The sequence below is a fragment of the Coregonus clupeaformis genome, chromosome 30 (genome assembly GCF_020615455.1).
Source record: "Coregonus clupeaformis isolate EN_2021a chromosome 30, ASM2061545v1, whole genome shotgun sequence".
In the NCBI taxonomy this organism is placed as follows: domain Eukaryota; kingdom Metazoa; phylum Chordata; class Actinopteri; order Salmoniformes; family Salmonidae; genus Coregonus; species Coregonus clupeaformis.
The window spans coordinates 36730891-36744622 of NC_059221.1; the positions used below are offsets into that span (position 1 = coordinate 36730891).

Genomic DNA, 13732 nt, shown 5'->3' on the forward strand with positions numbered 1-13732 from the left:
GTGGAAGCTACTTCAGAGTATTGAGACGCAGCCACAGTATCATTCCACCAGCCCTCCAATCATTACTCTGCAATCTAATGGCTCCCCAGACCCTTCCCCAGGGGTCCTCAGAGAGAGGCGTCTAACAGTGTGCCTGACTCATTCTCATCCCCAGAGTACAATACTAGTCAGAACTTGATGAAGAGGTTAAAACTGCATCTCAGAAAGCAGTACAATAATTTAAATGCCAATATAATATACTGTGATACACTCAGTGGCCAGTACATTATGTTTTTTGTTTGTCGCACCAGTCTTGGTAAACCCTAGACATTGTTGTGCGTGAAAAGCACAGGAGACCGGACGTTTCTGAGATACTGGAACCGGTGCGCCTGGCACCGACAATCATACCACGCTCAAAGTCGCTTAGGTCACTCGTCTTGCCCATTCTAACTTTCAATCAAACAGTAACTGAATGCCTCGATGCCTGTCTGCCTGCTTTATATAGCAAGCCACGGCCACGTGACTCATTGTCTGTAGGAGCTAAACATTTCCATGAACGGGGTGTACCTAATAAACTGGCCACTGAATGTATATTTGTCTTATACACAGCATTATATAATGTACAGTAATATTTAGATGTTGTTATAAATACATATGGCAACTGATATTGATCAGAATGTGTTCAGCCCAATTGTTTCAGTGGGCTAGAATCAAGAACAGATGTGGAACAGTACCCAAGTATAATATTATATAGAACATGGGACATATGGAATGTGATTTAGGGCAAGTGTCAAATGATATATTGTGGTTTTCAGAGTTTCAACAGTGAGTGTGAAACACAATCCTTAATTTAGAGGAATGAAAGCCAGATGTGACACTGTGGTGATGAGAATGGTGCTGACGGATCATAAAGATATGGTTCACCCCCAAATCCAAATATGTTATGTCAAATGTATTGATACTTCAGAAGTCAAACTGAGACAGATTATTGCCATCTGTTGTGAGGATCCTGCTACAAGCAGTAAGAGAAATCTGCAGGCTACAATCTCAAACAAAAGGGAAAGATCGACACTATTTCATTTGAGCTGTGAAAACATCTGTTTGGATTGATATAGTTCTCTTGTACAATCACCCTAGGCCTCTGTTTTGATTGACAGGTGTGTGATCCACTCACCTTTTGGCAGATCTCCATGTGCTTCTTAAGGCCAGAGACAGTCTTTCTGGTGACGATGGAGCAGGTAGGACACACCACCTCCCCCCGCTCTGAGATGGCATGCTGCCACTGGGCCTCTGCTGGAGTACCTGGAGGATATATCAACCAATCAACCAATCAATACTTTATATTGTCAGAAACACGCTGAGGTAAACATGTGTACGAGGGAGTAAATTGGGAGATGGATTTTGTCTTATCAATAAACAGTAGTCCAGAACAGCCATTTTAGTACCAGAGGTGAGGGGTGGTGGATCTCTTCTGGAGGCTGGGCCAGGGTGCTTCCTCTGGGGCTCATCGCTGAACAGACCCCCCTCTGATCTCTTCACACGACCAGCCTTCAGCTTCTCCTCTACCTTGTTCATACCTGAAACATACAGTGTGTGACTGTGTATGTGCCGTGCGCACACATGTATGCATGGTTCAGGTTCAGTAAAGAGAAAAGGGGAAACAGATCTAGTTAAAGAGAGTCTAGAACCGAGAGTCTAGAACCGCAGAGAGTCAGTTAGGCTGAGCAGTACGACACCAGGACAATGACAGAGTAATACCTTTTATTTAGCAGCTGCATTTCACAGGAGGAAAAAGAGTGAGGATGTAAAATGAGAGGGAGGAAAAGAGAGAGAGAAGATAATACATAAAGAGAGAAGCTGATTTCAGAAAGAGGGAGAGTGGTAGCGAGAGAGGAGGCAGGGAGATGAGAACAACAGAGTAAGAGAGAGAGTCGTGTAATGTGTAGTGTTGAGTGTGAGTCACTGAGCTTCGAGAAAATTGGTACTGAGAAAGAGAGAAAATGTGTCAGAAGGAGAGTACGAGACTGGCTCAGGATATGAAACACCTCTACAGTCCTCACATTAACACAGAGAGAGAGGACACTATCACACTACCACTAATACACAGTGTGGAGGTGGAGACACTCATGCCTAGTCAATGACCCAGTAGTGCATACTTCTATTTCCAGCATAAGTGAGAGAAGCTGTGAGAAGAGAAATACCGAGGGGTCTACCTTTCAGTCCGAACGTCCCCGAGATGGAGGGCTGTTCTCCAGTGAACTTTTTAGGAGTTTTCTGCTTCCGTCCTGGCTCATGAGGAGAACAGAGAGCAAGAAACGGTCAAACACACTGGGCCCCAATTTCCACTGGACTTCTAACTACACCCAAACAATGCAACAAAATATCCTACTATTCATTATATTTTAATCTTACTGTGCCTTGTCCTCTCAGGGTCTTCATCTGGGTACGGTGGGAGAAGGCTTCCCCCCTCTCCATCGCTCTCGCTGCCCCCTGGAGTGTTGGGGGAGGTGTCAGAGGAGGAGGCCTGATGCTGAGGGGGCTGGGGGTGTGTGTGCTGTTTCCTCTCGCCCCTCTGGGGGGCGCACTCCCCATTCTGGGAGGGACTAGACACCTCCTGGGTCTTCTTCACTTTGAAGAACACCGGTGATGAGGTAGTAATCTCCATAGGCCTGGACAGAGAAGACACAATGGTACAATCTAATCCTAGGCCTACAGGGTAAGTTAAAGTTGTGGTGAAAATCAACAACCCAGGTCACCTTTTCTTGGACGTCCCCTTCATGGGAGTCTTCTGTAGTTTGGGCTCGGCCTTGGTCTCCACGGTAACCCTCTCTGGGTGGTTCCACAGCTTGTGCTTCTGGAGCCGGACCTTAGTGGCGAACACCGCCTCACAGTCCGGACAGCCATGACTCAACTTCTCCGCTAGGGTCGCCTGGGTGACAGAGAAAAAAGAGGGAGGAGGTAAAAGAGAGAAAGAGAAGAAACGGAAGGATATTGATTAGTCTAAAGTACACAAATCTAATTCAACAGGTTTACAGATTGACAATAAATATGTAGACCCCCTCAAAGCACTGATAGTGGGCAACAGAGGGAAAAGGCTGGGGTGGCGTGAGACGGAGCAGGTGAGGAGGGGCGATGTGGGAGAGGAGAGGGGGTGAGGAGAGTAATGTTGTCACGATACCAGAATTTTGACTTTGATACCGATACCAGGTTTAGTATCACAATACTCGATACAATCACGATACACGATACCAAAACAGAAGGCATATTAGCCGAAGTCACAGAATGGCCCTTGATCCAGACAGATAAACTCAGCTACTGTTCTGTTCAATCGTTGGGCATCTTTTGAGTTCAATACCATTAGAACATTTTTACATCATCATTTTTCAGAGATAGCGATGTATGCATTAATGAATCAATTATACAATCAATTTGACTTTGTTTTTACCAATCTAACTACATAACAACATAATGGTAATCATTCATTTGAATGGCAAATCTCTATTGATAAACTGGGTAAATCAAGATGTAGCCTAGGTCTATACACAATACAGGTAAATGCATATTATTCAATAGGAGTGTGTGAATGCAGTGAGTTATTGAGCTTGTTTTGGCTGATTTCATGGTGCTACAGATGACAAACAATATGTTTCCCTTCCATTTGGGACTTATTTTATTGTACTGATCAACAACATTTGCATTGAAGTAGCTTCTTTTATAACAGTGTGCGCTGTCTCTTTAACCAGTAATGACGTCATTCATGAGGCAAGGGGGGGGCGGCCTGTCGGAGCCCTATTCACACACAGTCAGTTCACTCAGGCAATAGATAATCTTTGGGAGAGATGTGTGAGAGAGGATGATTAAGTCAATTAATAAAGTTTTGATGACAATCAGCTTTGAAATCAGCATGTTTTTCCTTATGGTTTGCATATTATCACAATGTACTAGGGGTAGTGAATTGATGTTAGCTTCAGCTGTAAGCTAGCAAAGAAAGTTAGCCTACAGCTGGAAGCTACCGGTATCTTCTTGCATTGTAAAGTGTTCTAGCCTGTATGGACATTGTTTTGCGAACAGTAATTAACAGTTTCAACATTTCTACATGCCGTGTCACATTATTCAGGTGGGTTAACTTCTGTGCAGCATGAGTGGGGAGCTAACATGATGCTGCCCAGACTCCCTGTGCAGGCTAAGTGCAGCAGGCACGGTGTGCTCGTGCTATAAGGGAGACATTGGCTGCGCTGATAGACAGACGTGATCCATGAGACACCTTTGACAGAAGTACCAAAAGTTTTTAAAAATTGTAGTACCGAACCGTTTTTCATGTTTTAGTATCGAAAAAGTACCCGAACTTTCGGTATACCGTGCAACACTGGAGGAGAGAGATGGTGGGGTGAGTAGTGGGTCATGTCTCACCCCCTGGCAGCGTTGGTAGTGGTATTTGAGGCCGTAGATGCTGGGGAACTCCAACCAGCAGCCTGAACACGGACACTTTACCCTGGACCTCCTCTTAAACTCCTCCTTCCACTGGACCATCATGTTAGCCTGCAGAGAGGGGGAGAGATGAGATATACACTCTTACACAGGGAATAGTCAGGGAGTAGGGGGATAGAAGACACTCACAGGAATACTCCTCAGCTCCTGTACTTCAGCTCTGGGACGCCCCTTCTTCTTCCCCTCACCTCTTTCACTACAAGGAGGACCTGAGAGAGAAAAAGACAGTGGTGGAGGAGATAGAGAAAGGGGTATAGTTAGATGACTATTTACTGTATCATTGGTTCAATTCACAACCCACACAGCTCCCTTCTATCTCAAGCAGAGCAGAGAAGAAAGCACATTTGGAACACATTCAAGTCCAAACAAATGTCAATATTTTTCAGTGTGTTTGTGGAACTAAGCACTTGATAAAACACTTGATAGTCTTGGTCACAAGGATAAAGATTAATCTTCACACGCTTGGATAAGACCTGCTCAGCAACAGAGCAATAGTCACACCTCAAGATAAATGTAAAAAACAGTGTAGGCACAGCTGTGTCAGCGGGTTAAAGGCTGTTTAGCTGTGTGTGTGTGTGTGTGTGTGGGGGGGTGCGTGTGTGCGTGTGTGTGTGTGCGTGTGTGTGTGTGTGTGCGTGCGTGTGTGTGCGTGCGTGTGTGTGTGTGTCTGTGCCTGTGTGCATCAGCATAAGTGTGTAAAGCCCATTTGCTGAGCCAAATAAATCACCTATAAATCACCGCAGCCTCTGACACAGCACACAGAGGACTCTCCCTCCCTCTTTCTCTCCCTCTCTCTCTCTCTCTCTCTCCCCTCTCTCTCCCCCCTCTCTCTCTCTCTCCCCTCTCTCTCCTCTCTCTCTCTCTCTCCTCTCTCAACTCAATTCAATTTCAATTTAAGTGCTTTATTGGCATGGGAAACGTATGTTAACATTGCCAAAGCAAGTGAAGTAGATAGTAAACAAAAGTGAAATAAACAATAAATATTAACAGTAAACATTACACTCAGAAGTTCCAAAAGAATAAAAACATTTCAAATGTCATATTATGTCTATATACAGTGTTGTAACAATGTGCAAATAGTTAAAGTACAAATGGGAAAATAAATAAACATAAATATGGGTTGTATTTACACAATGGTGTTTGTTCTTCAAAGGTTGCCCTTTTCTTGTGGCAACAGGTCACAAGTCTTGCTCCTGTGATGGCACACTGTGGTTTTTCACCCAGTAGATAAGTAAGTTTATCAAAATGTTGTTTGTTTTCACTGTAATCTGAGGGAAATATGTGTCTCTAATATGGTCATACATTTGGCAGGAGGTTAGGAAGTGCAGCTCAGTTTCCACCTCATTTTGTGGGCAGTGTTCACATAGCCTGTCTTCTCTTGAGAGCCAGGTCTGCCTACGGCGGCCTTTCTCAATAGCAAGGCTATGGTCACTGAGTCTGTACATAGTCAAAGCTTTCCTTAATTTTGGGTCAGTCACAGTGGTCAGGTATTCTGCCACTGTGTACTCTCTGTTTAGGGCCATATAGCATTCCAGTTTGCTCTGTTTTTTTGTTAATTCTTTCCAATGTGTCAAGTATTCTCTTTTAGTTTTCTCATGATTTGGTTGGGTCTAATTGTGTTGTTGTTGTTGTTGTCCTGGGGCTCTCTCTCTCTCCCTCTCTCTCGCTCCCTCTCTCTCTCTCTCTTCCTCTCTCTCCCTCTCGCTCTCTCTCTCGCTCCCTCTCTCTCTCCCTCTCTCTCTCTCGCTCTCTCGCTCCCTCCCTCTCTCTCTCTCTCTCTCTCTCCCTCTCTCTCTCTCTCTCTCCCTCCCTCCCTCTCTCTCTCCCTTTCTCCCTTTCTCTCTCTCTCTCTTTCTCTCTCTCTCTGAGGAAAGTATGATGGAGGATAGAGGGGGTTAGGAAAGAGAGAGGTGAGGAAAGAGAGAGGTGAGGAAAGTATGATGGAGGATAGAGGGGGTGAGGAACGAGAGAGGTGAGGAAAGTGTGATGGAGGATAGAGGGGGTGAGGAAAGAGAGGGGTGAGGAAAGTGTGATGGAGGATAGAGGGGGTGAGGAACTAGAGGTGAGGAGAGTGTGATGGAGGATAGAGGGGGTGAGGAAAAAGAGGGGTGAGGAAAGTATGATGGAGGATAGAGGGGGTGAGGAAAGAGAGGGGTGAGGAAAGTATGATTGATAGAGGGGTTGAGGAAAGAGAGGGGTGAAGAAAGAGAGGGGTGAGGAAAGTCTGATGGAGGATAGAGGGGGTGAGGAAGGTGTGATAGAGAGGGAGAGGAAAGGGACCTCATCCTGCTTTGTTCCTCCAACAAATGTCTTATCAGTCCTGGGACAAATAAACAGGCCTTGATTGTACTATTAACAGATAACTCAAATCTAGATCTGGGCCTGTGTCTGTCTGAAAGAATTACAGAAGGGTAAGATTTCAGTTTAAGTGAATTTGTCATTATTATTCGTACTGAAACACCTTCTGTTAGCACAGAGATTTTGCTCAGCCCTCAACCACTCTCAGTAAACATAAGGAAAGGTATGATGGATTAAATGTAATCTTTGATGGTAATGATGCAGAAAAACGGATGATATTCTTCCGGCATAAACATTTCCCCATTAGCTCTCTCAATGATGGCTGTCTAACTTACTGTTGCCACACACACACACACACACACACACACACACACACCTCCCAACAAGCGCACGCACACACACACACACACACACACACATACAAACCAGCATGTGCACACACACATACACACACACACGCACACCCGCACACACACACACACACACCTCAGATAAAGTGTAAAGGGTTGTGTTAATATTCCTCAGGAATAAGAAGAACATTGGCCTATTAGTTGTCTCCCTTGCAGCAGGAGAGGTGATTCAGTCAGACGGTGCAGTTCTTGAGATGAGAGGAAATTGAGCGTGAATTTTAATTCCTGTCTTGGAAAATAAAGGTCTCTTATAAAAAGAGGCATAATTAATGAATTTCGCTTATGGGTAAGATATGTTCCCGTTGCTATGGAAATAAGACCCACTTGTCTTAGCTCCTACCACCATCCGGCCTCTTTCCTGATGAAAAAAAACACGCACACAAATGCACATGCGTGCACACACACAAGAACACATGTAAGTATAAATAGAAGGATAGAGCTAAACACACACACACACATACACACACACACATACACATACACACACACACATACACACACACACACACACACACACACACATACACACACTCACTATCTTTGTCAAAACAATGCCTAGTTTCTCTGTGAATCCCCCTCTCCCACATGAGACTGGCAAACACACACCACACACACACACAAACACACACACACACAAACACACAAACACACACTGGTGCACACCCCACCCTCCCAGCTGTCTGAGCTGCAGCTGCACTGGAGAGAGAAAAGAGGAGACAAGAGAAGAAGGGAAGGTATGATCAGAGAGGAGGAGAGGAGGAGAGGAGGAGAGGAGAGAAGGAGAGGAGGACAGGAGGAGAGGAGGAGAGGAGAGGAGAGGAGAGGAGAGAGAGGGAGAGGAGAGGAGAGGAGAGGAGAGGAGAGGAGAGGGAGAGAGAGGGAGAGGAGAGAGAGGAAGAGGAGAGGAGGAGGCGAGGACATGAGGAGAGGAGAGGAGGAGGACAGGAGGAGAGGAGAGAGGAGAGGAGAGGAGAGGAGAGGAGAGGGAGAGGAGAGGAGAGGAGAGGAGAGGAGAGGAGGATAGGATAAGGGTAGAGGAGAAAATACGAGTCAGGCCCCAGGAGTATTGCCAGCTGCCTAATGATCTCAAATAACCCCTGTGTTCGCCTAGCTACGCCCGCCTGCTACCACTTCCCCTGAGTACTACACACACACACACACACACACACACACCCTGTGCATCTAACAGACATGGACTGGAATGACTGACTGTCCTGTATAAACAGCAGATCTACATATGACTATAATGTACTGTACTCTATGTATATTTTGTTGTAGATCTGTTCTTTGCTGTGGTTGCGAGTGAACTGTCTGTGTGTCTGTTTACAAACTTCTGAGTCCAGACAGACAAAGGCTCCTATGTGTGAGAGGGAAAACAAATGGTTCCTCTCTGTGTTGCTGTGGTGTTTGTTTGTGTGTGTGTGTGTGTGTATTTCCTACAGTAGTGTCTGGGTGTGTGTGTGTGTGTGTGTGTGTGTATGTGTGTGTGGAACAACTGGCCCCAACAGTTGTCTTCTCACTTGATCTCTCTCTCTCCCAGGCTGGACATCAATTCCTCACACTCTCTTTCTTTTTAAACACTTCACTCACCCTTTCTTTCTTTCTTTCTTTCTTTCTTTCTCTTTCTTTCTTTCTTTCTTTCTTTCTTTCTTTCTTTCTTTCTTTCTTTCTTTCTTTCTTTCTTTCTTTCTTTCTTTCTTTCTTTCTTTCTTTCTTTCTTTCTTTCTTTCTTTCTTTCTTTCTTTCTTTCTTTCTTTCTTTCTTTCTTTCTTTCTCTTCTTTTCTTCTAGCAATTCTCTCCTCAATGTCTTGATCGTCTCTTTCCCCATCTCTGTCCTTTACCTCTTTTCATGTCTTTCACTCTCACTCTGAAATTTTACTAATTACCCCCTTGCTCTGTATCTGTCTCTCTCTCCCTCTCCCCCTCTCTGTCTTTCTCTCTCTCCCCCTTTCCCCTCTCTCTGTCTCTCTCTACCCTCCCCCCTCTGTCTCTCTCTCCCTCTCCCCCTCTCTGTTTCTGTCTCTCTCTCCCTCTCCCCCTCTCTGTCTCTCTCTCCCTCTCCCCACTCTGTATCTGTCTCTCTCTCACTCTCCCCCTCTCTGTCTCTGTCTTTCTCTCCCTCTCCCCTTCTCTGTCTCTGTCTTTCTTTCCCTCTCCCCCTTTCTCTCTCTGTCTCCCCCTCTCTGTCTCTGTCTCTCTGTCCCTCTTCCCCTCTCTGTCTCTGTCTTTCTCTCCCTCTCCCCCTCTGTCTCTCTCTCCCTCTCCCCCTCTCTGTCTCTCTCTCCCTCTGTCTCTCTCTCCCTCTCCACCTCTCTGTCTCGTCTTTCTCTCCCTCTCCGTCTCTCTCTCCCTCTCCCCTCCCCTTCTCTGTCTCTCTCTCCCTCTCCCCCTCTCTGTCTCTCTCCCCCTCTCTCTCTCCCTCTCTGTCTCTGTCTTTCTCTCCCTCTCCCCCTCTCTGTCTCTCTCTCCCTCTCCCCCCCTCTCTCCCTCTCCCTCTTTCTCTGTGTCTCTGTATCTCTCTCCCTCTCTCTGTCTCTCGCTCACTCTCCCCCTCTCTGTCTCTGTTTTTCTTTCCCTCTCCTACTTTATCTGTCTCTCCCTCCCTCTCCCCCTCTCTCTCTCTCACTCTCCACCTCTCTCTCACTCTCCCCCTCTCTTGTCTCTGTCTTTCTCTCCCCATCTCTGTCTCTCTCCCTCTCCTCCTCTCTGTCTGTCTTTCTCTCCCTCTCACCCTCTCTCTCCCCCCTCTCCCCCTCTCTCTGTCACTCTCTCCCCTCTCTCTGTCACTCTCTCTCTCTCTCTCTCTCTCTCTGTCACTCTCTCTCTCCCCTCTCTGTCTCTCTCCCTCGCCCCCCTCTCCGTCTCTCCCTCTCTCTCCTTCTCTCTGTCTCTCTCTCACTCTCCCCTCTCTGTCTCCCTCTCCCCTCTCTCTCCCTCTCCTCTCTCTCTCTCTCTCTCTCTCTCTCTCACTCCCTCTCCCCCCTCTCTCTCTCTCTCCCCCCCCTCTCTCTCTGTCTCTATCTACCTCTGTCTCTCTCTCTCTGTATGTCTTTCTCCCCCCCCCTCTCTATCTCTCGCTCTCTCTCCTTCTCTCTGTCTGACATCTCTGTCGCTCCCTGGTCTGTTTCCAGACAGTTAATAGGCAGAGAGGAGGAACACCAACATAACATTACAGCTTCAGGTAGCCCAGACACATTCATTTTCCCTTTCCCTCTCCCTCTCTGGCTGAGGGCTATTCTTGGTGCACAGATGCACGCACGCACGCCTGCACACACACACACACACACACACACACACACACACACACACAAACACACACACACACTAAACTTCACTTCTCCATTTGATAGCACAAAGTGCACTACAGAGCATTCTCTATGAGCCAAGAATCCACACACAGCACAGCTCAACTGTGGGGGTATCTTGTTACCAAATAGGATATGCCACACTTAAAACAGCAGAATCAACAGAAAACCCAATACTCACTGATTTCTGCTGTATAATCGTGCATCTTGAATAGACTTACATTGATTCTAGAGCATTCTGTTCCACTGCCAGACTGCCTGGTATGCCTCACATCATTCTAAAGAAGCCATATAACTTAACTAAACCTTTTTCTATCATTCTATTGGCCCAAAGCCAACAGTCTGCTCACTCTCATCCAATCACAGAAGCTCTGGATGACTGAACTTCCATCTAGTATCATGGGAAATCAGGCCCACTGGTGAAATTATATCACGTAGGAGCTGCTGAGGCGGAAAACACACATTGCTCTGACAGGGATGAAATTCCTAGACAGTTTCCCACGTACTACATTATTAGTATGCAGCATAAAAGGCTATAACTAGCTCTTATTCAGGTTATCATTCATTACATACATATGATCACAATGTATACATAACACACATCCAGACACAGAATAGCAGTTCAGACAGTGCAATGTCTTAGTCAGTGACTGTGACTCACACACACACACACAGTCCTCTCTCCTTCTTTTCTCCCCTCCTCCTCCATTCCCCCATCCCCTCATCCTGCCAAAAGGAGGTGTGACTAGAAGAAAAAGGGATCTCATAGATACTCACCAAAACCAGACAGAGAAACCCACAACAATTCAATTTCTCCCTCAAAACAAACATCACTAATCTATAACTCCTATCGATTTTGTGTTTCCATCACTGAGAGAGTTTAGAGGGGTGGACATCGACAGAGCGGAGAAAGGCTTTGGGACAAATGAGGGAGAGGGAGGGTAGAAAGAGAGAAGGAGAGATAATGAGACAAGGGGAGAAAGAGACAGGGAAGAGTGGTAGAAAGAGAGAGGCAGATATAAAGGGACAGAGAGAGAGAGAGAGAGAGAGAGAGAGAGAGAGAGAGAGAGAGAGAGAGAGAGCTTCTATAAAGAGATGCTTGGTCAGCAGATGGAGTCTGTGTGGTGGGCTGGAGACTAGGGTTTACACCGTTGGTAGCCTGACATCTGAGAACTGCCGGTACAGACACACATACGCGCGAGTGCACGCTCACACAAACAAGCAGCCGATGCTCAGAGAACAAAAAGCCCTCCATCCTATATCACTGGTGAATTGCCACCCAGCAACACCAGCGTCCCACCACACAGGCAGCAGATTAACAGGCTGTCGGCTCTGGGGCCTAGTAGTAGGGTGACGTGGCTCCTAGACACTGATATATTGACAGTTTTGCTTTCCTGACCTTAATGGTTAAGGTTAGGATTGGGTGAGGGAAAGCTGATTATTAGATCTGTGCCTAAATGCAACTTCTATCCAATACTCAGGAGGCTCTGTTAAAATACTTTCAGAAAAGCAGACTCCCAGCTCCCTGTCTTTTGAGGTAATCCTATCATAGCATGTCATCATCTTCATGGCCATACAGCTAATGGTGCTACTATTTCCCATGGTTAGCACCATATGCTCATGACTCTGGCATGCAGGCACACACACTACACTCTTAGAAAATAAGGTGCTATCTACAACCTTAAACCCTTTGGTTCCAAGTAGAACCCTTTTAGGTTCCATGTACAACCCTTTCCACAGAGAGTTATACATGGAATCCAAAAGGGTTCTACCTAGAACCAAAAAGTGTTATCCTACGGGGACAGCCAAATAACCTTTTTGGAAACTTTTTTTTTCTAAGAGTGTAGTCTATTCCAGACAGACACCCTCTCTGGCCACATCCTGTCATGGTAGATGTGTTTCGGGTATGGCAGAGTCACAACCCAACCACACCACTTATTCTCTATGAGGACTACAATATGAAGGCTCCATGCTGCTTCTGTTACTGAAGGAATCCCTCTCACAGGTTTTGTTGACACGTATAAAAACAGGAGGAAAACCACTGTCTGCTGCGCTGGAATTTGGACACACCTACTCATTCAAGGGTTTTTCTTTATTTTTACTAATTTTTACATTGTAGAATAATAGTGAAGACATCAAAACTCTGAAATAACACATATGGAATCATGTAGTAACCAAAAAAGTGTTAAACAAATCTAAATATATTTTAAATGTGAGATTCTTCAAATAGCCACCCTTTGCCTTGATGACAGCTTTGCACACTCTTGGCATTCTCTCAACCAGCTTCATGAGTTAGTCACCTGGAATGCATTTCAATTAACAGGTGTGCCTTCTTAAAAGTTAATTTGTGGAATTTATTTCCTTCTTAATGCGTTTGAGCCAATCAGTTGTGTTGTGACAAGGTAGGGTGGGTATACAGAAGATAGCCCTATTTGGTAAAAGACCAAGTCCATATTATGGCAAGAACAGCTCAAATAAGCAAAGAGAAATGACAGTCCATTATTACTTGAAGACATGAAGGTCAGTCAATATGGAACATTTCAAGACCTTTGAAAGTTTCTTCAAGTGCAGTCACAAAAAACCATCAAGCGCTATGATGAAACTGGCTCTCATGATGACCGCCACAGGAATGGAAGACCCAGAGTTACCTCTGCTGCAGAGGATAAGTTCATTAGTTACCAGCCACAAAAATTGCAGCCCAAATAAATGCTTCACAGAGTTCAAGTCACAGACACATCTCAACATCAACTGTTCAGAGGGGACTGTGTGAATCATGCCTTCATGGTCAAATTTCTGCAAAGAAACCACTACTAAAGGACACCAATAAGAAGAAGAGACCTGCTTGGGCCAAGAAACATGAGCAATGGACATTAGACCAGTGGAAATGTGTCCTTTGGTCTGGAGTCCAAATTGGAGATTTTTGGTTCCAACCGCCGTGTCTTTGTGAGACGCGGTGTGGGTGAACGGATTATCTCTGCATGTGTAGTTCCCACCGTAAAGCATGGAGGAGGAGGTGTTATGGTGTGGGGGTGCTTTGCTGGTGACACTGTCTGTGATTTATTTAGAATTCACACAATTTATTTAAAGGCACGCTTAACCAGCATGGCTACCACAGCATTCTACAGCGATACGCCATCCCATCTGGTTTGGGCTTAGTGGGACTATCATTTGTTTTTCAACAGGACAATGACCCAACACACCTCCAGGCTGTGTAAGGGCTATTCTACCAAGAAGGAGAGTGATGGAGTGAT

The 13732-nt window shown here is 45.6% G+C and overlaps 1 protein-coding gene across 3 annotated transcripts in view; it reads right to left on the reverse strand.

The window, feature by feature from the left end:
• The window catches only part of LOC121545318 (zinc finger protein 512B), a 35961-nt gene that overhangs the window by 9873 nt on the left and 12356 nt on the right, over positions 1–13732 (reverse strand). For all 3 annotated transcript variants that reach the window (XM_041855732.1, XM_041855733.1, XM_045209558.1), the window contains 7 exons: positions 4597–4676; positions 4390–4518; positions 2736–2908; positions 2392–2648; positions 2193–2264; positions 1425–1556; positions 1154–1281 (listed from right to left, as the gene is read on the reverse strand). In XM_041855732.1, the coding sequence (XP_041711666.1) occupies positions 1154–1281; positions 1425–1556; positions 2193–2264; positions 2392–2648; positions 2736–2908; positions 4390–4518; positions 4597–4676 (971 nt within the window). The remainder of the gene's footprint in view (positions 1–1153; positions 1282–1424; positions 1557–2192; positions 2265–2391; positions 2649–2735; positions 2909–4389; positions 4519–4596; positions 4677–13732) is intronic.